This window comes from Pituophis catenifer, unplaced genomic scaffold, assembly GCF_029215685.1.
Source record: "Pituophis catenifer annectens isolate HBS135680 unplaced genomic scaffold, rPitCat1.0.hap2 SCAF_1, whole genome shotgun sequence".
NCBI classification, from domain to species: domain Eukaryota; kingdom Metazoa; phylum Chordata; class Lepidosauria; order Squamata; family Colubridae; genus Pituophis; species Pituophis catenifer.
Window position 1 is genome coordinate 203,818,006 of NW_027256881.1, and position 26,745 is coordinate 203,844,750.

The 26,745-nt window shown below is 39.7% G+C and overlaps 1 protein-coding gene across 4 annotated transcripts in view; it reads right to left on the reverse strand.

Moving 5' to 3' along the window:
- Window positions 1-2,495: 2,495 nt before the first annotated feature.
- MARCHF7 (membrane associated ring-CH-type finger 7) overlaps window positions 2,496-26,745 on the reverse strand; it is a 35,175-nt gene continuing 10,925 nt past the window's right edge. Inside the window, exons 4-11 of one of the 4 annotated variants that reach the window (XM_070940012.1) lie at window positions 18,536-18,716; window positions 17,934-18,095; window positions 14,419-15,526; window positions 14,080-14,249; window positions 10,731-10,840; window positions 7,273-7,386; window positions 5,083-5,131; window positions 2,496-3,382 (exon numbers count right to left, since the gene is read on the reverse strand). In XM_070940012.1, coding sequence (XP_070796113.1) covers window positions 3,321-3,382; window positions 5,083-5,131; window positions 7,273-7,386; window positions 10,731-10,840; window positions 14,080-14,249; window positions 14,419-15,526; window positions 17,934-18,095; window positions 18,536-18,716 — 1,956 coding nt within the window. In that variant the 3' untranslated portion in view covers window positions 2,496-3,320. Of the gene's footprint in view, window positions 3,386-5,082; window positions 5,132-7,272; window positions 7,387-10,730; window positions 10,841-14,079; window positions 14,250-14,418; window positions 15,527-17,933; window positions 18,096-18,535; window positions 18,717-26,745 lie in introns of all 4 variants that reach the window. The other 3 variants (XM_070939933.1, XM_070940172.1, XM_070940092.1) reach the window with 3 other exon arrangements.

The following is a 26,745-nucleotide window of genomic DNA, read 5'->3' on the forward strand; positions in this document are numbered from 1 at the left end:
ACTTTTTGGAACTCGAATAAAAGCGATAACTAAAATGGCCCTTCCTAGAATTTCATACATACAGCAATTCAGTATTTACAATTAGACTATCAATTACTGATAGGCACGTGGTGTTTGAGAATTACTGCTTATCATACAAGAGGCTGAATAAGATATTACTTAAACAACATTATTCAATGGTTGCCTCATGTTATATTGCAGACGGAAATCTATCTAGCATTGATCACAATTAGGCTAAAATATAAATACATATATTTCTATATGAATGAGCATTATATCAAGATAATCATTTGGATGGTTGAATATGTGTATCACATCTTTACTACGCTAGCTGACCTTTATAATTTAGATAATTACATGCCTCTCTGTGTCAGAGAAAAGGCCATATTTGTTAAATAGGTCTAATGTCCCTCCCATCTCTCCTAAATTAATTTTAGTCAATTTTTTCATAAACAAAAGGGAAGAGGATGTAGAAGAATGTCGCTCAGAACATTGTAATTTTTTTTGCTCTTAATCATCTATTTTTTTTTTCAAAATGAAGTACTAGCCTTCATAGGCAACACTTTTCAGATTACAGCTCCCTGCAGCAAATACAGAGATTTTCTGTAGAACAAAATATGAAGACTCAAAATAAGTAAAAAAAAAATATTGACATTACTTGCTCTCCTTTTTAACTTTTCCTTAAGATTGGCCTTCGTATCTCTATTCCACTATTTCAAAAAATAGCAGGTAACTAGAAAATACACAAACTCTGATCTGCAATTTTAAAGCATTGAATATGGTATTGTTCACCAAGTTATTAATCTTTCTTGAAATAAAACAACCTGTTTTCCTATGAAAACTGTAATGTAGTGATCCATTGGCTAAGGGCATCTTAGAACTTCTATATATACAGAACTTCTATATATAGACAGTCCTTGTTTAGTGATTGAACAGGTCATATTCAGTTATAATTGGGTTGAAGAAACGACTTTTCAACCAATCCTTGTATTTACAATTTTTGCAGCTTCAGCAAAGGAAAGCTGAAATAAGATAAGCAGAGTTGCAGTTTCACTCAGCAACCACTTTATTTAACAAGTTGCCAGTTCTAAATGTAGTCACTAAAAAAGGACCACCTGTACTCTATTTACAGTTGGGCAAAGTTGCCAACCAATGAATATCCAGCTGTATTCTATCAACTAAGATTCATAGAGGTAGTCCTTGGTTTGCAATCATAATTGGGACTAGAATTTCTGTTAAGCAAGGCAGTTGTTAAATGAGTCGCGCTTGATTTTACAACCTTTTTTGTCACAATTGTTAAGCAAATCCCTGTAGTCATTAAGCGAATCAGGCTTCCCCCACTGACTTTGCTTGTCGGAAGCTGGCTAGGAAGGCCACAAATGATCACATGGTCAAATGTCATATCTATTGGTTGCCAAATGCCTACATTTGATTATACGACTTTAAAGACGCTGTGATGGTTACAAATGCAAGGACCGATTGTCACTTTTTTCAGTGTCATTATAACCTTAAAAGGTCACTAGATGAATGGTTGTAAGTCAAGCACTATTTGTGTACAAAGAAATATTCAACTCTACACAGGAGTAATATGGAACAACTGCTTGAGTGCAACAAGGATTTTTTAGATGCAAAGAATTCTGTGTGAACTGAAACTCTAGTGGGAATTCTTAACTCTAAGTGGGATTATTATGTGGAAGGAATAAGGTAGCACAATGTACTTTGGATGACAGTTTTACGACTTTAGTTGGATCAGGACTGCATTGCATTGCCCCTTCTCCCACTCCCTCTTTGAATCTCAAGCAACTCATCTTGAAGTAGTCAAAAGGATAAGTGAAGCAATATGAATGTATTTTATATGAATGCATCTGCAAAGAATATTCTGAAGTTTAAAATGGATGTTGATTTGGAGTAACTAGACTACGTTCTACAGGTCGTAGGTCCTCCTTGATTTACGACTTCCTTGAGCCCAAAATTTATGTTGCTAAGTGAAACATTTGTTAAGTGAGTTTGCCCATTTTATGACCTTTCTGGCCACAGTTGTTAAGTGAATCACTGTAATTGTTAAATTAGTCAAACTGTTGTTAAATAAATCTGGTTTCCCCATTGATTTTGCTTGTCAGAAGATCGCAAAAGGTGATCGTGGCATTTTTTCAGTGCCATTGTAACTTTGAATGGTCAGAAAACAAACTGTTGTAAGTCGAGGACTACCTGTATTCATATAACAGGAAAAGGATGCTCTCTGTAAAGGGATCATTCCCAGAGAGTGCTTTCCTGGAAAAATGACAGGTCATTTCAACCTGTATGGATGCAGCCCTGAAATTCTAGAGCTCACCTAGGAGACATTAGCCTCATGAGCAACATAGAAAACCTATCCCCATTATGGTTTTGCCCGAACAGATTCAATCAGCACTGACGTTCTTAAACCAAACAAAATTCCTATGTGGGTATTGTTTAGACTCTAAATGTTACCTTATTTTAAAGAGGTAGACAAACCATAGGATTGCAATTTTTATTTAACAAACAAGTGACAACACTAGAAAACACATTGATAACCAGTGCCTTAGCAGTGAATGTGGGTTCTAAAAAATGTTCATTCAGATAAATAGCTTGGTTAAGATTCTAAACCATAAGTTTTATTCCTTCCAGGAATGCTGAAATGCTTGTGTTTACTGCTGTAATTCCTAATTGGAACTTGTACATAATATTATCAAATATAGTCTGCAGTTTTGAAATCAATACTTATAAAAGCCTTAATTAATACTTACTAGTAGCCCCTTGCAAGTTTATTGCTTTGAGTTAAACACTCCTCCAGAAAAACTTAGAGAAACTTAACACTAATTACAGAACCCATTCACTCCCTCATTCAATCTAGGTGTTAACACTGGAACCAAAATGATGAGACTTTTCGATAGATATTTTTAAGTGGTAAGTTAACAAAGAATTATCCCCTCCCCGTGACTTGAACTTGCAAACTCATTTAACAGTTCCACTTAGTGCCAGTAGAAGAGCAAAACATGAGAAACATTTCCCAGAATTTATAACCGATTTCTGTAAGAAGTTTATAAAAAAAGAACTCTTCCTTACAGATAAAAATCACACCCTTGAGAAGAAGGCATACATTGTCATACTCTGAAAGAAGAAAGATACTCTTGCAGACTGAATGAGCAATATCCAGTATCTATGGATACCAGTGTGCAACAGCAGATTTTCTGTTTGATTCAGCAGTTCTTCAGAAATCTAATAGAATTCAGCATGGTTTACTAAATAAATGTGCATTGGTGATATTTGTGTCAGCTGAGCATTTAGCCCTTCCACTCCATCTATGCAGCATCAAGGGTCCTATCGAGATCACCATCTTCAGAATCATCCTCATCATCTGAAGCTGCTGGAAGTACAGAATATAATCAGAAACTTTTCTTTTCAAGGACATTATTTTTAATGTGACACAGCATCTCATTTTATAACGCATTTATGTATCTTTGAACTCGGTGCTTCATAATGGAGTGCTTCCCTAAACTAATACCTATGTACAACTTTAATTTAACATCTCTGAAACTAAAAATCAAAATATACCTATGTATACTTATGCTAAAGTATACTGCTTTTAGTAAGCACATGAATTAAAAGTATGTTTCTTTAACAAGCAATTTGAGGAAGGAAAAGGATAAAATTTAGAAAATTAAGTAAAAAATATGTAAAGGAATTATCTTTAGGTACCATTTTAATAATTCTCAATGGGAGCCCACTAACGAAATTCTTGTACACCTTCTAACAAATATAACTCTATAAAAATATAGACACTTACTTGCCAACTGTCACAATAATGTTCTGCCCATCATTTCAATTTAACATGTTAGGAACCTATAAGAATGGTTTGTTTTTTCTTTTGTTTTTTTTTTACAGCTGCACAGGTTAAGAATGATAAAGGGCCAGATTTCTATCAATGCAATAAAGCGTTTCACATAATATATGATTATGCTTTGGTTTTAATATGCAAGTACAGATATATGAATGGCAATATATAAATAACTTCAGCAGGCATCTTCAATACCAAAAAAGGCTAACAAAGGGTTTCTTTTCCCAAAAAGAGTATGATTAAATTACATGGTTAAGATCATTATGGAATAAATGTGTTAAGGAGTAAAAGCCCTTTTAAAGCAAAGATCCAGATGTAGCTAGTGTAAATGAATGGCCAAAATCCAAAATGTCCTTAACAGGAAGCCTAAATTTGTAAATGAAGTAAATAATACCAAAGAAATAAAAGGTGTTTGTATTAAATACCTATATATGTATGAACAGGGAACAAGAAAACAATATCTCACTAAGGAAAACTTTTATGGACACAAATAATGTTCATTCACAGAATATAATTTTAGTTTATTTTATCATCACCCTAACCTATGTAATGGACAGGAGAATATGTATGCGGGGCCTTTAGGCATAGAGATGTATAGAAAAGAAACATCAGATGTACGCACAATCTAGAGGCAGGAGAAAAATGGGTTGGCAATAACAAGGGTTCATTACAACTGCTATATCAGCAACCATGTCTTAAATGGAACTACCTCAAGCAGACATTACCCCATAAGATGTTTTATTAAAAATATACATTCCCAAAAGATAATTAGATTCCTATTAGAGAGAGACTATTCTTCAGAGATCTTTAGCTGAACAAAATCTCAATGCCTACCTGAAAGCAAGTCTATGTCACATGTTTGAGTCAGCAAGATCAACCTTTCTTAAGTATATAAAAACTGATCAAGACTTAACCAGGTTCTAGTAATTTCAGTGGATAAACTTTGTTTCTTTCAATGATAAATATTAAGTATATGCATATTATGATGAGTTTTGTTTAATTTTGCTCTTCAAACTGTCTCAGAGAACAAAATGCAGGGGACTTTGAAACAAGTAATTGGATTGCATTTCCTCAGGAACCAGATTTGAGTTCTTCAGGCGCCCTTACAATTTATTCTAATTCTATCTGAAAACTGCAGATCAACTCAGGTATTTTGATACTTAATATTATATATAAGAACAGACTGTACTTTATCCCTTTTTAAACTTAGTAGTAAAATCACCTACTTTCAATATCATCCATGTGTGCCTGAAGAGTTCTTGCAAGATTAATAAACTAGAAGCAATGCAAAAAGACAGTTTTAAAAGATGCAAATCACCACAGGACCTTACACCATTAAAAATCCAATACCACAATTAAATTTTTCAAGAGTTCCTCATTTCTCACTTGTATGTGAAACATCCATACTGTCTCCAGGAACTCAATCTTATGTAAAACATGTGAATTGATGGATTATAAATGCATTTAGTCCCTCTAAAGTAGAAAAGATTGCATGCAGCAATGGGAATGACTGTGACCCAGCAGTTCACTTATTACATTTTTCTGTTAAGAAATGTAAGACTGCATGCAACTGAGTCAATGCTGCTGGAATGTAAAAGAATATAAACTCTCCTGGAGGTTTTAACCTGAGCTGATGAATGGGCAAAATCAGCAACACTGCCATTCAGTTAAACATAGGGTATTTAAATCTCCACCTAATAAAAAAGAACTATTTAAGAACCGAGTCTAAGTATTAAGGGCACTTTCTAAATTATCAAGAATTCAAGAAAACTATTAAACTGCTGCTGTTCTAATAGACTGAAACATTACAAACAAGATTCTGTTAAATTTACGTACATAGGAAACGTATCCACTTGCATATTTCATCATTTTTGATACAACTAAGTCAGTGGTGGGTTTCAAAAATTTTAACTATCAGTTCTATGGGTGTAAACAGTAAGAGTTGGAAGGGATCTTGGAGGTCATCTAGTGCAACCCCCTGCTCACACAGGACACCTGTACTAGGGATTTGAACTGCTGAGCATAAGTCACTTTTTTCAGTACTGTTGTAACTTTGAATGGTCACTAAATGAACTCTTAAGTCAAAGACTACCTGTACAACTGGAGTATTTTCCCCATTTCCTCCCCACTCCTCGGGGAAGGATATTGCAAAATCTCCATTCCCACCCTACTCCAGGGGAAGGATACTGCAAAATCCCCATTTCCTCCCAATCAGCTGTGACTTGGGAGGCAGAGAATAGATGGGGACGGGGCCAGTCAGAATTTTTACTACCAATTCTCCGAACTACTCAGCATTTCCGCTACCGGTTCTCCAGAACTGGTCAGAACCTGCTGAAACCCATCTTTGAACTAAGTGCTCAACAATTTAGTTGCAGATTGGGATATACATTATTAAAAAAAAGAACAGAATATAAATAAAAGAATATCCCCACATACATTTTCCTAAAATATATTTAAGATTTGTTTAAAATAGATTACGGTATTTAGGAGCTAGAAAATGAGAACGACAACAAAAATAATTAGTTAGTCCTCGATTTACGACCACAATTGATCCCAAAATTTCTGTTGCTAAGTGAAACATTTGTTGAGTGAGCTTTATCTCATTTTATGATCTTTTTTGCCACGGTTGTTAAATTAATCACTATACTGGTTACGATAATAACAGTTAAGTGAATCTGGCTTCCCCACTGTCTTTGCTTATCAGAAGGTTGCAAAAAGTGATCACATGTCCCTGGGACATTGCAACCCTCATAAATATGAATCAGTTACCAATCGTCTGAATTTTGATCATGTGACCATGGGAATGCTGCAATGTTTATAAGTGTGAAAAATGGTCATAAGTCACTTTTTTCAGTACTGTTGTAACTTTGAACGGTCATTAAATGAACTGTTAAGTCAAAGACTACCTGTACAACTGGAGTATTTTCCCCACAAACGAAAACTAGGATGTTCTCATTTTGGAAAATGGACTTAGAAAATTAAGACTAAAACAAATTAATGGATGGCAGCCTTTCCTTTATTTTCAGGTCAGTAAATCAGCCAATAAAATAGTTACCAGATTACAATAAAATACCCAAAATATATTTGTTGTCTATCCCAGCATACTTTTTAAAGGTGCTACCTTAGCTATGTAAAGAGTCAAAGAACCCTAAAGCAGAAAGACTGAGGTGTCAACACAGCGCACATCTAGCTACTCTCTGGCCACATTCCTTTCACTGCTTTGGTTTTAAATGGAACCCCTGACCTTCTTGAATGTCTTTTGGGGAGCTGTGCAGAACATCAGGAAGAAGAGCAGAAAGTGCCCATTTGAAATTAGGCTCTTTTGGTTCTGGAGATATAATATTTGAAAGAGATGGAATGTGCTTTAATTGTAGTAACAAACTGGTTCTATTACAGAAACAAGTCATATCCCTTACCCGGATACGTGTGTTGGCCTCACTTGTAGTTCCCAGCATATCTGAAAAGCGCTGTTCACACAAATGTAACAATACTACAAGGTAAAGCCCAGAACTGATAAATTCATAGTCTGCCTGGAAAGAGAAGGCATTAGAAGTCAAATACTCAAGCTTTCCAAAATATATACTGTATTTTCATGATTATTTTCCCCTTGACTGCAGGGGTACAATTACTTCAGACTTGGATCTGAACGTTCTTGAACATTTAAAGAAATAACTCCTGAAATCATACTATCTGATGATTCTTCATTTCAATTTACTGGCTAGCTCTCCATTCCAGTAATTATTGTGAGAAATCATTTTAAGTAAGGGGAAGGTTGAGATCCATAGAATTTATATCAATTGTTTTGAAGTTTCTAAACAAACAATGCCTTTAACACCCAAAGTTCACAATCTGACATTCAAGTTTAAATGGTTATAGAAAGTGAGAACCAAGTATTAAGACAATATATTTCAACTATTCAAACTGGAAAATTAATACTGTTTAGCATTTATGTAGCACTAGGCACATGAGAAATAAAACCCTATCCTTTGGTATATAAGAAAGTAATTAAGAAACAAAATATCTGGAGAACCAGCCAGAAAAAGACCCTTGGATTCCAGCTCCCCTACAGACTTTTTCCCAGTGGTCAACTGGGCAAAATAGTATATGCTCAAATTTAGTAAATTTGTGTATTACACTGCAGTACTTTTTGGAAGGGAAAACCAATTGTCACTGTCAAAGAAATCCAGTATCTTGAAAGATTTATACATGTTCCTTAATCCCAAGGATCCTTATTTCAGCAGTATTAGCAAATGAGATAGGTTTATTAAAGTTCATTCTCCCTTCCCATTTGTATCATTTTCAAATTCAAGTCTTCCAAAACCCCAGGCAAATGAATTTGAGAACACATAACACAGCACAAGCAAGTTAAAAGATTCTAAGACGTCTTTCATTCTCCATCACTCTCTCACACATGCCCAAGAAAAAAAGTCTCCTCAATAAATGGTATACAAATCAAATACAAATACCCCTTTCCAGTTCCAAGGGCTCATAGCAGGAGCCAGGTTTCAGATCTTTGGAGCCCAGACACTCTAAAACCTATTAATAGCATAATTGTCTGTAGTAAGATTTTTCTCATCAATGATTTGATTATGAACAGAAGGACAGATCTGGCCTGTATTGCACCTGGATAGGAGAGGAATGGAGAATTCCCCCCCTTAGAAATCTGCCCATCCAAGTTTCAGGTTTGGTATAAAGCCCTGCCTTTGAGTAGCAGCAAGACTCTATTCTATTGCATCCAGAGGTGCTTCTCCACAGAAAATCAAAAGTGATGCGTTCTTTGTAAGCCAGAGGGGTCAGTTGAGTAGGCTGCTTCCCATACTATTAAGTAACAACTCCACTTTGCAAGACAGATCCAAATGCTCAGATCCAAGATGAACTGTTCACTGTCAGTGAAGATAACTGGACGTCTTGTGATCTGGAATCATTATACATTTTTGAGTCTCGAGTAAGTAGATAGGACCCTATGAATTTAGTTCCATTATTTCTCCATTTGTTGGTTCCCTACTTCACAGTTTAATAAGGCTTCCTGTAAGATGACAGAAGGTTGAATCTGAGAAGTACTCAGTAATTCTTTGAATGAGGGGGGCTGTTACTGACATCTCTGAAGATGCCCCTACTTATAAAAATCTTCATTTGATTCAACTGACTTAGACAATTATAGGCCTGTTCCCAACCTTCCTCTTCTTAAAATAAGTGGTGACCTACAAATGCAAAACATCTTAGACTGAGGAAGCAGATTGTTTGGACTCTTGGCAGTCAGAATTCAAGCTGGGCTACAGCATGGAAATAGCACTGGTTGTCCTTGTAGATGATCTTTGAAGAGACTACGATTCAGGACTGCAACCCTCCTCCCTTCCTTGATCAGTCAGCAGCTTTTGATACTACTGACCATGGTATTCAGTTGGACTATCTCCAAGAGACTGGAATAGAAGGCCCTGTTTTGGAATGGTTTGCTCCTTCCTGGGCTAGTAGGAGAGATCTGCCCACAGACCTGTTTTGTGGAGCACCTCTCCCCGCTCTCCATTCCTTTTTAACATTTTCCTTTTAAGGTGGTCATCTGCGGATTTGGTATCCATATTCTGATCATACTGAAATATATGCCTCATTTCTGATACAGTAGAAGTGCTGACCTGGTGACTAGAGATTATCAGGGTCTGGCTGGGGATGAACAGATTTCAACTGAATCCCTCCAAGATGGAATGGCTTTGAGTTTGTGGCCTGAATGATATCAAGGAGATACCATATTTGATTCTGAACAGGTTGCACTCCTTTGCAATTTGAGAGTCTTCCTAGACACAGAGTTCCTGTTTGAGAAACAAGCAGCAGCTTTATCTAGGAATATAGCTAATATAGCCATTCATGCTCTAGTCACTTCACATTTAAACTACTGAAATGCTACATGGGGCTGACTTTGAAGTATCCTAGAAGCTACAGCAGATGCAGAACACAGTGGCCCAAGCAGAGATAGATATTGATATTCTTATGTGACTACACAACTTTAGAAGTTTTGCTAATTACCAAACGCAATCCAGGTGCTGAATTGAGGTCCTAGTTGGCTCTAGATCTTATTATCTGAAGGATCACCTTTTTCCATATTTACTTGCCTACTCCAACCAGATCATATATACTTCTTACAAGGTGAGTCCCTATGGAATTGTTACCCGAAAGGGCAAAGGATGCAGGCATTTTCAATGGATGCTTCTACGCTTTGAAACTCTCTCCCAAAAGGAATTCTATCAGCCTCATCCCTCCTATGTGTCAAAAACACTTTGAACTTCAGAATCAATTCTGTTCTATTTTGCACAGGAGAGCGTCCTTTGACCAGGAAGTACGTTCGCTGGCATATGGTATTGGTATTGGTGTTTGTTGGTGCTTATTTTTTATTTTTATGCTTATATGTAAATGGAGTTTAAAAAAAATAAAAAATGTTATGCTTATATGTATATGGAGTTTCAGCAATGTGATGCCCTAGTGATAAAGATGCTCGCCTCCCACTCAGAATGTTGAGAGTTCAATCCTAGATAGCGATAGATGTTTCTCTCCTAGGGTTCAAAGAAAAAATATCTGCTGTGAACGCCAAGTGGCATCAGGAAGGCATCCGGCCGGCAAACGCTCAGCTCCATCTAGTCGCCCCGACTCTACCCAGAATTAAGGGATTACATGGTTGTTAAAAAGGAGGTGTTTTATGTATATGAGGTTTCTTGAGGTATTTTACATTTTATATTTTTAGCCATCTAAAACTGAAGAGTACAACATACAAACAACATCAACTTTCTGTCATAAATAGATTATTTCTTCCACAGTTGGGAAAAAAACCTATCCTGAGTCACAAGCATTGAACTGACACTTACCAAATTAGCCAAAATATACTAACTTGTTCATTTGCATGTGCTCTATGTAGTTCATGGATATCAAAATTGTCAAGATTGAGCTGAAGCTTCTCTTTACACAATTCACAGGTAGTTACATCTTCCAATGAAGAACCTGGGGGGGGGTGAGTTATACCTTTTATTTTATTTAGCCTTGACATTGAAAACATTCCGAAACAGTCAGCAATTATTTTGAGAAAAGTACATTAAACAGAAAACTAAATTCACTACTATATATACAACTGTGATTCTAAGAGAAATATGCAAGAGTAGAGAAATCAGGATAACTATCTAAAATTCAAGTGTCCCTGTTGATTGTTTTCAGATTATGTATTAAGTTAAGATCAACAAAATAAAATAAACATTTTATAGCTGTCCGTTCTATTGTGTTTCTATACCATGCTATGTATTTTTCAAAAAAAGTTTTGCATTAAAATATGAATTTAACAGGTATTTCTAAACACATATAATCTCAGTATGTATATATTTGTGTATTTCTTCTAATGAGTAAAATTCTAAATGAACTTTGAAATATTCCTGAATAAAACTTGTGTTGAAACATCAGGGTGGATAAAAATCAATGATTTTTTAAAAAAAAAAAAAGATTTTTTTTTATTTAAATCGGATTTTTTTGATTTAAATCGGATTTTTTTGATTTTTATCGAATTTATTTTAATAAAAAACTTTTGGGGTAAAAATATCGTAAGATAGTTTTCTATTTAAGATACATAAATAATTTAGTTTATTCAGCGTGAAATGGAGCTTAGTTATGTAGCATGAGGCTGTATATTCTGCAACACTGGGACGATCGGTGAGTCAGCAGTGGGTCAAAGGAGTAGCAGAGATGACAGTTGCTCTTTAAAAATTATGATTTAAATCGAGTTGATTTAAATCAAGCCTTTTTACTAGTGATTTAAATCATGATTTAAATTGTGATTTAAATCAACTCGATTTAAATCAAATCCACCCTGTGAAACATGGCTGCTATTTTTGACTTCCTGCTGGCTTTCCCATTCATTTCACTTGTCAGAAGTCAGCAAAGAAGGTTGCAAATGGTAACCACATGATGCTTTGATGTCATAATCACAGCCAGGCGCTGAGCACCTGGATCACAATCAAGTGATCATGGGAACCCCTTGATGCTCAGAATTTAGAACGTAGAATAATAGAGTTGGAAGGGATCTTAGAGGTCTTTATCTAACCCCCTGCTCAAGCAGGAGTCCCTATACCATTTCAAACAAATGGTTGTCCAGTCTCTTTTTGAAAACCTCCAGTGATGGAGCACTCACAACTTCTGAAGGCAAGCTATTTGATTGTTCTATTAGAAATTTTCTCCTTAGTTCTAGGTTGCTTCTCTCCTTGGTTAGTTTCCATCCATTGTTTTTATCTTGTCTTTTGGTCCTTTGAAAAATAGTTTGAACTCCTTGTCTTTGTAGCAGTCCCTCAACTAGTGGAACACTACTTAGAAAAACTTATAAAACTGTTCGTAACATCACATGCTCAAATGATTGCTGAATGAGTGTCATTAAGCAAGGATCGCTTATATTGCATCAAAACAATATTTGATTGTATGAGAAAGCTTCTTAATCACAACTGCTACTTGTTCTTCAAAAAGAAGCTGAATTCAAACATATATCTACAAATTGCACATCAGTCCCAAAAAGAAAATGTAATTCCATTTAAGATTAAAGATGAAACATTCCCAGTCTAGGGGAGGAGGAAGCGGGGGTTCCAAAAACATACTACACCATTTAATTTTGTCCAAGTTACTTTAAGGTTGTTTTTCCCACAAAGCACTCAAGACATTGAGATACGACTTTGAAAGCATTGCTTAATCAATTTGGGGTGCAGATGTATAACTAGGAATTATACACAGATTGATGATATTAACTACAAACCAATGGATAACTTCATTCAGCGGCCTTACATAGATGTTTAATAGAAGGGATAAGAGTGTAGAGGCCAAGATAGCTCATGAATGAGTGGTCTTGGGCTCAAGCACTTCCTTTTGTCAGAGGAAAAAAGGAAGAGACACACGCAAGGCTGTGCATCCCACTGCATACAGGGCAGAAGATTATTATCATTGATGAAATAAATAATCACTGAGATTTCAGAAACAAAATGCTTGCACTACTTGTGTTCTGGCCTACCAGAAATCATTAATAAGTACAATCAATGCTATCTCTACATTACAATTGAACTTGAAACCTGACTCTTTGAAGTCATAGCTCTACCACTTTCTCAACAAGTGAGAAAGAGAGACTGGACAAAAATTGTTCAGTATAGTTGGGTCCAGTAAAACTCTGAAGAAGGGGCATACTACTGTCTTCTTCAAGGCCGTGGGGATCACTCACTCCTCAGTGAAGATTATGGCATGAATCCAACGACTGGGTAGCTTTCACCAAGAGGAGGGACAGAGGTTTACTAAAGAGGCATTCAGGTTAACAGATAGAAGGATCCTGATCACCTCCTCAGGTTCATACTTGACCTACACAAAACTTTGCTTCTCTTACTGTCTTAACCAGTAAGAGTCCATCTCTGAGCAAATCTAAGTTACTTTTATCTGCTAGATCAGGGCTGTCAAACTGGATTTCTTCGAGGGCAGGATCAGCATTGTGGTTCTCCTTCGTGGGCTTGCGGGGTGGGGGTGGGGAGATGGGATGGAAGCCCCTTGCAACACTTTGTCAGCCAAAACAGGCAATGCAGGGGCCTCGTGAGGCCTCCACGCGGTCCATTTGTGGCCGGCAGAGTACTGCAGAAGGCTGTGGAGGCCGAAAACGGGCCCCGTTTTGGCCAGCAGAAACACTGTGGGCCAGTCCTTTGATACTTCTAGGCCGGCTCCACAGGCCAGATTTAAGCACCCTGCGGGCCTTGAGTTTGACACCCCTGTGCTAGATGCTTTCAGTGTTCTCCAGAATAGCCCTGGAGAGGCAGCAAGTTGTCCCTCCCTGGCAGGGAACAGGTCACTTTAAATAGGCCTACCGAGCAGTCATCTGGGGATTGTTAAGAGCAAAAAAATAACATTGCCATGATTCAATTCCTAATATGGACTCTTACTTATACCAATAAAGGAGAATTTTTGCCGCTCAGGGTTGAAATGAGGGGTCCTTGATGCTCCCTGAGCTTGAATGTTTTCTTGCAGACAATGATGTTGCATGCACTGATGATGTTGCCTAGTTTGGGTAATGAAACATCTCCAAGAAAACAGTCAAGCTCAGAGAGCACCAAGGACCTTCACTCTTATATGCATTCAGTCAGTTTCATTCATTTTACAACTACATTTTGACAATCCCCTTTTGTGATTCCAAATTAGTCTATTTTTCCTGAATTGTGATCTTACAAATGAATTCTTACCTGAGTTAATCTTCGATTGTAGCCACTTTTTCATACATTCCTGGTGAACATACTGCAGACTTCCAGCGCATTTACATGGCTCAATTAAGAGATTAGTGGCAGATGTAGAGGACATTTGACAAATCCTACATATGTCTTCTTCCTCTTCTTCTGAATCTTCTGAAAGAAGACTGAACAGAGGTGGAAAAATTTACTATGTTGAATTAAATTGTTTGCATATTATGACATTAATCAGATGCATCAGCATTCCCAAAATACTATTTGTTGCAATAAGTGTAGGATTTGCCCAACAAAATTTATAATTAAAACATCATTCAAATGATAAAAATAGCTGTTTACCTTTCTTTAATTTTCTGAAGCTTTTCTGGGTCTCTTGAAGATGGTATTTTAGATTTGTCGCTATCTTGTCCATTAGACTGACTCCAATTTGATGGAATAATATCTACAGTTATCATAACATTGTCGGACATGTTATTTCCCACATTTGGTGGCACTGCAAACCGAAAAAGAGACCCAGGAAACATTCCTGATATTCCTGAATTTCTTCTAGGAGGCACTGACTCTGACCCCGAAGCAACAGATATAGTACCACTGGGTACTGCAGGTATTGATGGCCTCGGCCTGAGGGATTCCCTTTGTGCTTCAAGAGGTACATCCCCAGCAGATTCTCTTCTCCTAAAAAGATGCAGTGACCTAGGAGATGTTTCAGAGGTAGAGGTTCTTGCCGTTTCATCTCTTCCTTCTCTTCTCCTTCTTGAAAACAAAGGTGTACATCTGTTCCTCAAAGATGATGACAGCCAAGAACCTGCATTTCTATTTTCAGAATTATGTCTGTAATTTCCAGGTTCTGACTCAGCACTATGATTTGGTGAAATACCTGCCAAACCCCAGCGTCTTCTAAGGAAGCTAAATCCCTGAGAACCAGGATCAGGTGTTTGAGCTTCTGTACTTTCAGAAGTTGTAAGTGTGTTAGAAGTAGTAGCCTGGGCAGAAGCTTGAGCTCTTAGAACACTTATATCTCTAGAACCTAATGATCTTGAAGATGTCAAAGAGTCTTGGCCAGACCTTCTTGGGAAAAAGGTGGAGGACATACTAGATGCTAAGCGAGATAATAACTGCCTTGTTGAACGCCTTCCTTCAGTATCAGCAGAAGGTTCACTTAATGACCTTTGGGTTGGCAAAACTCCTTCAGAAAGGTTTGAGGTTCTGGTCCCATTTCTCATGGTATCATGGGTAAACTCTGGCTGTATATTCCTTTCAGAAGTCTCTACTTCTCTTGGGACATAGTTAGATCTTGAATTCCAGCTATGCTCTCTAGAGAGTAATGAAGATTCATGTTCAGAAGGCAACTGGCGGTTCATGGATGTGTTCAGCCTTAAAGAACTCAATGAGTTTTCCTTTGGTCTAGCTCCCTGTGCATATGAAGAAGCAGGTCTTTCCTGCAAATCTAAGAAGTATAAAAGAAAATTAAAATTAGACATTGGCTACAAATTTAATCAAATTAAGGAAATATACTTCTTAAAACATAGCTCTATCTGTGGAGCCCTTGGTGATCTCTGAGCTTGGTTGTTAGGCTACAGTGAGTTTAGTTTTCTTTTAGTTTTTATTCCAGTATTTATTTCTGGCTTTTTATTTTTTTAAAAAAAAAAAATTCTCCATGTACTTTTATTATTTGTTCTGGGGTGCTCTTTTTGTTGTGCTTTGCTTTGTTTTTTTCATTTTTAAAAATGCGTATCAGTCTGTCCCTGATTTATATCAATTATTTTAAAGAGTTGCTCCATTTTTTCCAGATTTAAATATTTTAAGTTGAAAGGATATCTAAGCTATTTTACGTACCATGAAATTAAGAGATACACTGAACCATTTAAAAAAATCAAATTTACAGGTACATACAATCATTGTTATCTGTGTAGCTCAAGATCAAGAACTAACTTTTACAATTTGATGTCTTTAAAAGTAAAATCATGAGATTTTTATTGCTTACTTTCTTGTTAGCATACAGCTTGCTTCAAACAGCTGTGATTGAAGTTCATATACAATTTAAAGACTCTTCAATGGATTTTAATTAAATTATTTGCAAAATTTGGGAACAGCTATTCCAAGGAAACTTTCTTCACTTATGTATATAAATATTTCAAGCATTTTAACACATTAGATAAAGTTGACTTTAAAATCTCATCAAGCATATAAGGAAAGATAAATATAAAGATGCATATCACTTTAACATTGATATACTTAAGATATATTCCTTGCTAATATAATGAATGTCCTTCCCATTAAATGCTGTAATATTCCTAAACTGCTGGATTTTCTTTATCTAAATTATAGTTATCATATAATAATGGAAGTTTATCTTTCCTGATTCTCTGCTTTATCACTGAACACATATTTTGAGTTCCATGTCTATGGATTGTAAGTGATAAAGTCAAACATATTGTTGGCAGAGTTAGAAAGAATGTGACCTTGCTGACATAATAGCAAGACAATTCCATCTTTGGCCAAAATTTATTGCAGTTTCTGCATTAAAGGCACAATTGGAAAAAGCTAAGATGGAGTAATTTTTATTCTTATTCATATGACAAATTTACACTCTGGAATAATTTAAATTTGAAAATTGCAAGTAAATCTCTTGGATGGGGACAAATCATGAGAAAGTGCAGTATTAATACCTTAAACCTATTTACTGCCAAACAATTTTTAAACAATCTGAGTTACTATAAGAGGAGTTTGAATTGCCTAAGATTTGAAAATGGCAGAATATTCAAAACGCATCCTAATTTCACTATGTGGTCCAGATTCATTAACAGAATCTAGAATTCCCATAGTATTATCAGTACTGAAATGAGTTTTAGATGTTCTAAATCTACAGCATTTTATAAACTGTTAAAGAATATTGCTAATGTAAATACTAGTTATTTACAATTAATAAATCAGTGGCTAAGAATCTTACAGAATATTATGTTCTTTATCTTACCATGAAACAATTTAATATAAATATAAATCATACAAATATAAGATACTTTTTCATATTTATTGGATATTTCAAAATATGTTTAAAATGTTTGGCTGTCAACCTCACTATGCTGAAAATGGCTAAAATACATTTATTCAAAAGATTTGAGCCCACTATTGTTTTATTTTAGTTTAAAATTCCTAAGACTACAGTAATATCAATATATATTATACATATTATATACAGTGTAAAGACATAAATGTACATCTGAATTATGTATTAAAACTTGGACGTTCTAGCTCTAAAAATGTCAATTCATTGAACAAAGAGAACAGCAAACATATTACTCTTCTGGCATTGGAAATATACCAAAGATCTTGAATTGCCAATGTATTTGTTATCAGCTTCTGAGCTAACTCTTTACTGATATACTATAAATGGAAAGACTGATCAATAGTACTTTATGTAGTTACAATTTAATTATGCATTAAATTGGCCAAATATTTCGAGGTCTAGTATTTTAAATTGTAGTATCATATTTCAAAATCGCCCAAATGGGGGCTTTCATGTCCCTGGCAGGAGCTGGAGAAAAGGATGGGAGCTCACCTGCCCACAGCAGCACTTGAGTTTTGAACATGGGCTTGTTTGTCAAGCCAGCGTCCCAATTATGCGAGCCACCATGTTCCTTATATTTCAAAATAATTTTCATTTAAAAGGCACAGCAGAGTCTTATAGTTTTTTAAACAATGAAAAAAAGTAGTTAGATACTTGCTAGTAAGACAGCAAGTTGTATTTATGAAGCAACTAATCAATAGTCAGACATTACAAGAGCAATATAAACATTCCAGGCAAGTTTATGGAACAACATGTAACTAAACATTCTCAGCTTTCCAATACATACATGCTGATGGAGGGAAATCACCATTCCTTTGACTACAATCCACAAAACTAACAGATGGCTCTGTCCTTTCTAGCTCTCTTCTCTCTCTCACAAGTTCAGTTGTTAATGATCCAAGTACCATAGATGAAGATCTGGGCACATCACTGTACCTCCATGGGGAATCTAAAGACAAGTTAAAACTATTTTTATTTTCCAGCTTCCTTGTTATTTGCTTTAGAAATTCTACATTTAATTTAAGGCAAGTCCACTTCTGGGCCCTCCTATTAGGTACTCCTATCTGCAGAAACTTCAAAACCATACCCTTTCAATTGCTGTCCCCCTTCTCTGAAATAGCTTGATGTGGACATCAGAAAGGGTCTATCCCTCATGGTTTTTAGAAAATCAATTAAAATATAGCTTGCCCTCAGGCCACAGGTAACAAAAATGCCATTATTACTCTGATGAGGAATGGTGTTTTAATTCTGACCAAGTAGGGCATTCTTGTTTTTTACACCTTCTACTTATTTTCCCTTTGGAGAATGGAGTGGCAGTTTGGAGTGCTAATAAACCTTGATATACATTTTTTTTTTTTTACTATTTTTACTATTTAATATACAACTTACCTGAAACTGTGCTTAAACCACTACTTCTAATACTAGAGGTAGATGTGTAAGAAAGTTTAGGTCTTTTTGAATCAATATCTTGTTGTTGGTTATGTAGTCTTGAAGAATATGCTCCCTGAGTTCTTTCAGATTCACCCAACCAAGATGATGCAGGAAGTGGTGAAGATGATGATGATGTAACCTACCAATTGGATTTGAGAAGCTTATTAATTTACTGATAAATGACTTGTTCTGTAATAGTAAACAAGAAGATTGCACGAAAACTATTATGCTGAAAAGGCTTGGATAAAACAACCAAGACAACCAGTAAGTAAATGAGAATAATTTTAAAAGAATAGTCTAATAGGCTATTATTCAAACATTACAATAAAATATTAAAAAGAACAAATTACATTAGAGATAATACACAAATGCATCTGAGTCCTGGAAACAAGGTAAAAATTGTTCTTTCTGGAACAATTCTGTCAAAACAATTCAGCATTATAAACTCTAATTATGGTATTTTCTTAGTATTTAGAAAACCTGTCTGAAATGTAAATCAATGTTTGTTTCATATGAATATTTGCAAGCTCTTTTTTTTACTCTAACAGATTTAAAGCAAAACTCATTTAAACATGTACAATCCTCTAAAGTTTTTATCAATCTTCCACTATCTATTTTCATGTTAACACAAGAATTTATCTTCCATATTCAGGCAGCTTCTCAGTTGCACGTTAGGGCAGTCTTGAAAACAATTGAAAAACTTAGTATAAATTGTATAGCACATTTCTGTTTTTTTTTAAATCTGAACTGGCTGCCAATTGTATTTCAGACCAAATCTATCCTGACCTTCAAAATTCTAACAGTGCAATCCTAGTCATATTTTATCTAATTCAGAAATAATTCCCAATATCTTACAGAAGATGTAATCTACATAAGTTTATCCCAAAATCTTTGTGCATATATAGCCCTACCCCAACTCCATTAAAATAATGTATGGGATTAAATCAAGGTACCAATACTGGTGACAATATTTAATCCAATAAAGCAGAGGGGTTTTAATGGTGCATTTACTTTTCTGGGCTTTAAAATTATTGATTTAGGATATTTTGCCATGAGTGTTTTCAGTCTATGATTTTATGTTTACAATTATCTTTTTCTTTTTACAAGCAGTAGTAAAGCAAATTACAGTTTAGCACTGATTATTTTTCATAATAATGTTACTATCTCAGGGGTGTTAAACTCAAGGCCCGGAGCCCGGATCCGGCCCATGGGGCCGATCTGGAAACAGTGAGGGACTGGCCCGCAGTGCCTCTGCCAGCAAAAACAGAGGTCCTCCAGACCTGTTTTCTCTGGCAGAGAGTGGGCGTTGTACTTACCTGATACGCCTCTTCTGTCTGGCGCCCACAGCAGTCATGCCTGGGGTAGTGACACGGCTGTTAACCAATGACCGAGTCTCCTGGAAGCTTTAAGCACCGCCCCTTCCTGGTGCATTCCAGTTTTGAGGCGAGGCTGTCCAGAAGACTGGAGTGTCTGTAGAAAAAAAGCAGATAGTAAAAAACTCCCCACCCCCGAAAGCCCAGGGATGGCCGGAACGGGTGGGGCTGACTGCCGTGGGCGCCAGACAGAGAAGAGGCGTATCAGGTAAGTACAACGCCCATTCTCCTGCAGGGCGCCCACGGCAGTCATGCCTGGGACATACCAAAGCATGATGTCTCCTAGGGCGGGAGAGGCCGGACCTGCTGCAGAACTCTCCTGTCGAAGGCAGCGTCCGCCGATGCGTAGACATCCAGACGGTAGTGCCGTATGAAAGGTGAGACAGACGACCTTGTGGTGGCATGGCAAATCTCATCCAAAGGAGCCTGCGTGGACCAGGCAGCGGAGGTGGCGGCGCTCCTTGTGGAATGCGCCGTAATATTCGCAGGAACCCGCAGAGATTGAGCCTCGTAGGCCAATGCAATCGTAGCTCTGATCCACCGTCCAATGGCAACAGAGGAGACCTTGGAACCCAGAGTCGAAGGTTGGAAGGAGAGGAAGAGAGCTTCTGACTTCCGGAAGGTAGCAGTATGAGCCACATAAATCTTAAGCGCCCTACGGACGTCCAGCTTATGCCATAGAAATTCCTGGCGACGGCGAGGAGACGGGCAAAAGTTCGGAAGCGTGAGCTCCTGTGACCTATGAAAGACGGTGTTGATCTTCGGCACGAATGCCGGGTCGAGGCGAAGAACCACTCTGTCCATGTGAAAGATGCATAGGTCCGACCGCACGGACAGAGCAGCAAGCTCAGAAATCCGTCTAGCGGAGGTAACTGCAACAAGAAACGAAACCTTGAACGATAAAAACTTGAGGCCAATCTCTCGTAAGGGCTCAAATGGAGGACCCGTCAAGGCGGAAAGAACTTTGTTCAAATCCCAAGATGGGAACCGGTGCACCGTGGGCGGACGGAGATTGGCCGCACCTCTCAAAAAGGATCGGATGAGGGGATCTGTGGTAATAGGCGTGGCGGATGAACATGAGAGGATTGACGATAAGGCAGCTACCTGTCGTCGGAGGGTATTAGGGGCGAGGCCTGCCACGAAATCATGATGCAGGAAGTCCAGCAGATGAGGGATAGACCGCTCCGTAGAAGTAATTCCTTTCTTACGACACCAAGAGCAGAACACACGCCAGGTGGAGCCGTAGATCCGGAGTGTAGACGGACGGCGTGTGGCTTGGATGATGGGGATTGCCCCCGGAGGAACCCGAGCCCTCGCTAAGAGGAGCCGCTCAGTCACCATGCGGTCAGCTGGTAGGACCGAGGATCCGGATGGAGAAGAGGACCTTGGTGAAGAGAGATCCGATCATCGGGGATCCTCCAGTGGGGGGCGACGGACAGATCCAGAAGGTTGGCGAACCACGATTGGCGAGGCCAGTGTGGCGCCAAGAGAAGAACCTCCGCCCTCTCCACTACCATCTTCCGAACGACCTTGGAAAGTAGAGGCAGAGGAGGGAAGACGTAGAGCAGTTGATTCCGTGGCCAAGAACTCCGGAGTGCATCCACCGCCTCCGTCCCCGGACAGGGAAACCGAGAAAAGAAGCGGGGAAGCTGCTGGTTGCCGGGAGCCGCAAACAGGTCCACCGATGGAAGGCCGAACCGGGTGCACAGATCCTTGAACAGGAGGGGATGTAGGCTCCATTCGGCTGGATCGATGAGGGAGCGGCTGAGAGAGTCCGCTTGAGTGTTTGCAGATCCCGAAATGTGCTCGGCACGAAGCGACGACAGGTGAGCTTCCGCCCAGAGACCCAACTGGAGAGACTCTTTCATTAGGGACCGGGACCGAGTCCCCCCTTGCCGGTTGACATGAGCCTTGGCCGAGACATTGTCCGTGAGGACGAGGACATCCCGACCAAGTACATGGGGCTCGAATTCGAGGAGGGCTAGGCGGATAGCCCTCAATTCCAGGACGTTGATATTCATGGCTCGTTCTGCCTGGGACCAGAGACCCTGAGCCAGGTGACAGTCCAGATGTGCTCCCCAGCCCGAGAGGCTGGCATCCGTGGTGACCACAATCCTGTGCAGGTCTCCGAACGAAGAGCCCCGGGATATGGCTGATGATGTCCACCAATTCAGAGAGTCTCGAACCAGAAGCGGAAGGGCGATTTTGGAGGGTGAGGTGATGGTGAGGCGCCGTTGGTAAGGAAGTAGCAGCCACTGCAGCTCCCGGCTGTGGAGGCGAGACCACGGCACGATGCCGTAAGTAGAAACCATTTTACCTAGGAGGCTAGAGGGACCCAGGAGAGAGGCGGAACCCCGACTCCGAAACTTGGAGGCCATGTCAGCGAGACTTGTCTGGCGCTCCTGAGACAGGGTAACTTGAAGGGAGATTGAATTAATGACGGCCCCCAGGTGCTGAAGGGAAGTAGCAGGAGATAAGTGGCTTTTGGACCAATTAATGGAGAAGCCATGCCGTTGTAAAGTGGACACGACGGCAACTATGTCCTCACGGGCCGAAGGTAGAGACTTAGAGAGGATGAGGATATCATCCAAATAACAAAGTGTTCGAATAGGTATAGAGGTAATGTGGGCCATAAGGACCGCCATCACTTTAGTAAATACCCTGGGGGCGGAGGAAAGTCCAAAGGGTAAGGCAGCATACTGAAAATGCTGTCCATTATACGAAAACCTGAGGAACTTGCGATGGGGAGGGAAAATAGGGATGTGAAGGTAAGCCTCCGTTAGGTCAATGGAAGACATAAAGTCTCCCTCCCTAATGCAGAGCAGAATGGTTTGGAGTGACTGCATTTTAAAACGGCGGTATTTAATATGCCGATTTAGAGACTTCAAATCAAGTATAGCCCTCCAATCACCCGAAGATTTGGGAACCAGGAATAGGCGGGAATAAAATCCCTGGCCGCGTTCGGGGAGAGGGACAGGCTGGATGGCCTTGTTGGCCCGGAGATGTTGGATAGCCTGATCAACCCTAGCCCTCTTAACAGGATCTAGAGATACGGGACAACGGAGGTAATGGGTAGGAGGGGAAGACTGAAATTCAAGCCTAAGGCCAAATCTAACTGTGTCTTTGACCCAAGAGTCAGAGACAGATAAATCTCACTGGTCGGCAAAATGGGATAATCTGCCACCCAGCGAGGAATCAGGGAGATCCCTAGCGGGACCTTCTAAAAGGGCGACCCCTCCCCCCACGAAATGAGGACTTTGAACTAAACCGGGACCCTGTCTGACCTGGTTTCCGAAATGCTGTGGTGTCCTGGAAGGAAAGGAGCGGTGAGAGCAGTGCTGGAAATAGTTGGAGTCGGATCCTCGAAAGGAAGAAGGACGAAAGAAACCTTGGGATCGGGTTTCAGAACGACGAGATATGGAGGGAAGGATCTTTCGGTGGTCCTTAGTCTCGATTAACAGCGGATCTAGCGGAGCGCCGAATAACTTGTCAGCAGAATAAGGTGACGAGGCCAGGCGCCATTTATTCCGGGCATCCGCCTGCCAATTCCGGAGCCAGAGGAGACGTCGCGAAGTTATAGAAGTACCAATGGCCTTGGCTGAGAATCGGGCTGCATTAAGCGTAGCATCAGCTGAGAACTCGGCCGCCGCGATGATCTTATTTATGTCTTGATGGGAGCGGTGGTCCAAAGCCGGAAGACGGTCCTGCAGCTGGCGTAACCACAAGATGGATGCGCGGTTAAAGAAAGATGCAGCGGAGGAGGCTTGGATAGACCAAGCCGAGGCTTTGTGGCCTTTGATGAGAGTCCTTTCAGCCTTCTTTTCCTCAGGCCGCAAGTAATCCTCCGAGGGGCCCGTGGGAGGAGATGCCGTAGATAAAGAGATAATGGGAGGATCTACAACTGGAACCTGTAAAAGGTCGGAAAATTCCGGAGCCATATTGTAGAACTTTTTATCTAAGTTGTTCGGGATTGGTCCAGAGCTGGGGGAAGACCATTGGCGTTTCAGGACCTCCGAAAATAATTTAGGAGCCGGAATAATATCTGACTGCACCTTAGGTTCCTGAAAAAGGACAGATGTGGGATCAGTCAGCACAGGCAGGTTGGAAGAGGAGGAGCCCTCAATTCCAAGGCGGGTGGTTGTCTTGGCCTTGTAAAGTAAGGATCGAAACATGTGTGGCTTGAAGAGCCCAACGAATGCCGGTTGATCAGGCTCAAGACCTTCGTCTTCCGACAGGTCTTGGTCGAGCAGCTCCCCTTCCTCAGACACGGAATCCTGACTCGCAGAGTCATGGTCAGAAAGATTAGCTGCCGATTGCTCGCGGTTAGAACGAACAGGAGAGCGAGAGACCACTCTATCCGGTCTTCTGTTATCAGAAGAAACTGGCACCTCAGGTCGATGTTGTTGGAGACCTTGGGCGATACCCTGGTGAATGGCTTCTGAGATAAGGTCAGCCAAGGAGGCCTGCATGTTCATGGGCAAATTGGTGGCCTGCTGGGAAAGTTGAGCCTCAGAAAGAGAATGGAAGGCACCCTGAGGATCCTGGGTGGGAATAGGAGACCGCTGATACTGCGCTTGGTTATCCACCGGATCAGAAGGAAACACGGATGCCACTGCAGCTGTATTGATAGTGTCCCCATGAATAGACCTATCAGGAGATAGGGCACGGGAAGGTTCAGGTGGAGTGGTGTAGACTGAAGGAGAAGAAGGAGGAGCAGACTGAACTGGGACAGCTCTAGAGTGAGCTTTCTCAAAGGCCTTCTCGATGGCCCTGTGGCGCCTGTCTTCGTCCCTGGCCAGGGCTGAGGATTTTGGTGGAGCAGTAGCCCTGACCTTGCTCCTGGGGCCTGCAGAAGTGCCCTCCCCGGGATCCTCCTGATGGTGACGTTTCCCTCTAGATTTAGAGCGGGAGGGAACGTCAGCCATTTTGTAGCGCTGCCGAGCCTGAAATGGCACCCAAAACTGCCTAGCAATTGAATATATAATCAGGCCTTGTTCTCGCTAGCCGTACAGGCTGAAGCGCGAGATTCAATAGTTGGCGCGGAATTCAGCGTCGCGCCAATTAGCTGGGCAGCGGGGACAGTAACCGTTCCCTCCGACAGAGAAAGGGAGCCGCCGATACCTGTATAGAGGCTCGCGTCGGGATTAGAAGGTCTCCGGCTTGAAGAGGGGCGAGAGAGCGCGGAAGCAGCACTGGCGCTGATCAGAGGCGTAGGAGATTGCCTCGCAGATAAGGAGCCGGCCGGCTTTGAAGGCGGCGAAAAAACGGCGCGGAATTTCCCTTCGCGCCTCTCAGCTGTCCAGTGGAGCGCCGAAGCGCTTTGCTCCGCCGCTGACTCACCAATTAGGGCAGCAAACGCGGCGGAGCAAGCCAAGCGAGCTCGTGCGCGTGCTAGGCAAGCAGAAGCTGTCAGAATTCAGTTCTAGTCGTTGCGATGTTCCAAACTGACTAAATTAGAGGAAAAACGCTGAAGGTTTTGAGAAGAACTACAGACACGACTGTTAAGGCACAGACCGAGTCGAAAAACTGGAATGCACCAGGAAGGGGCGGTGCTTAAAGTTTCCAGGAGACTCGGTCATTGGTTAACAGCCGTGTCACTACCCCAGGCATGACTGTCGTGGGCGCCCTGCAGGAGAATTGCAGGAAGCCATAGCAGCCGAAAACGGAGCTCAGGAGCCCGTTTTCCCTGGCAGAGCGCTCAGGCTACCATTGGTGCCCCCGACATGAGTGACAGTGAGCTGGGCACACCCACCCCAGCCCTCCAAGGTCAAACACAACCCTGATGTGGCCCTCAATGGAATTGAGTTTGGCACCCCTGTACTATCTGATTAAAAAATAAATCAACTGGAAGAACAAATTTATGCAGTATATTTTTTTAAACTGAAACAGTATTCAATTGCATATAAATAATTATGATTTGGAAATATCTAATAATTATTTTACAAGAAAATTTTAATTTTAAAATAGTAATGTTATTTATGACTTGCATTCCTGCTGAATATCTAAAAAACTAAAACTAAAACTAATTTATTTACATTTTCTTTAATTTACAAAATTTGGAGACTATCCGACTCCAATGCAACTCTGCATAGTCTATATGGAGAATAAATAACAGTAAGAGAGAACCAATACACAGAAAATATAACCAACAAGTTTCCATAAATATCTTACAGTACTTAAGGGCCTGATAGTTAGCTTTTCAAAGATTTCTGCAAGATCATTAAGATGAAAGTCCCAGAGCACTCTGGGGAATAATGTTCCAAAGAGTAAGCACGATGCAGAGAATGCATGCTTCCTAGGTCTTGATAGATCAATTGAAAGGCCCCAAAACACTGAGTCTGCCCTTTTCCCAGCAAGGGGAATCTATTAAAAAACCTCTTTAAATTGCTACTAGATAGCAATTTAAACTATTAGAAATACTATTAAGAAATAGAAGTTACATGGAACTATTTAAAGTCAAGGCAAAATTTGAAAGATATATGCTGGAATTGCCTCCAAACTTGATAGATTTGCAAAACAGAACACATAGGCCACTGCAAATGACCTGTTCAAGATTAGATCATTATAGCATGACTTATACATCAATAATCCTGGAAAATTATCAGAAGAAAACCCTTTCTTCATCACACATTATTGCCTGACAGTTGTAAAGAAAACCTTGATCAGATTGTAACATTGTGAAATAAAATATTGAGACTGATATAACAAAAACTGAACTATTCAGCACCAATTACACAAAATACATTTATTGGAAAAACTATGAAGCATGAAAAATACTATTCCAACTATTAAGTG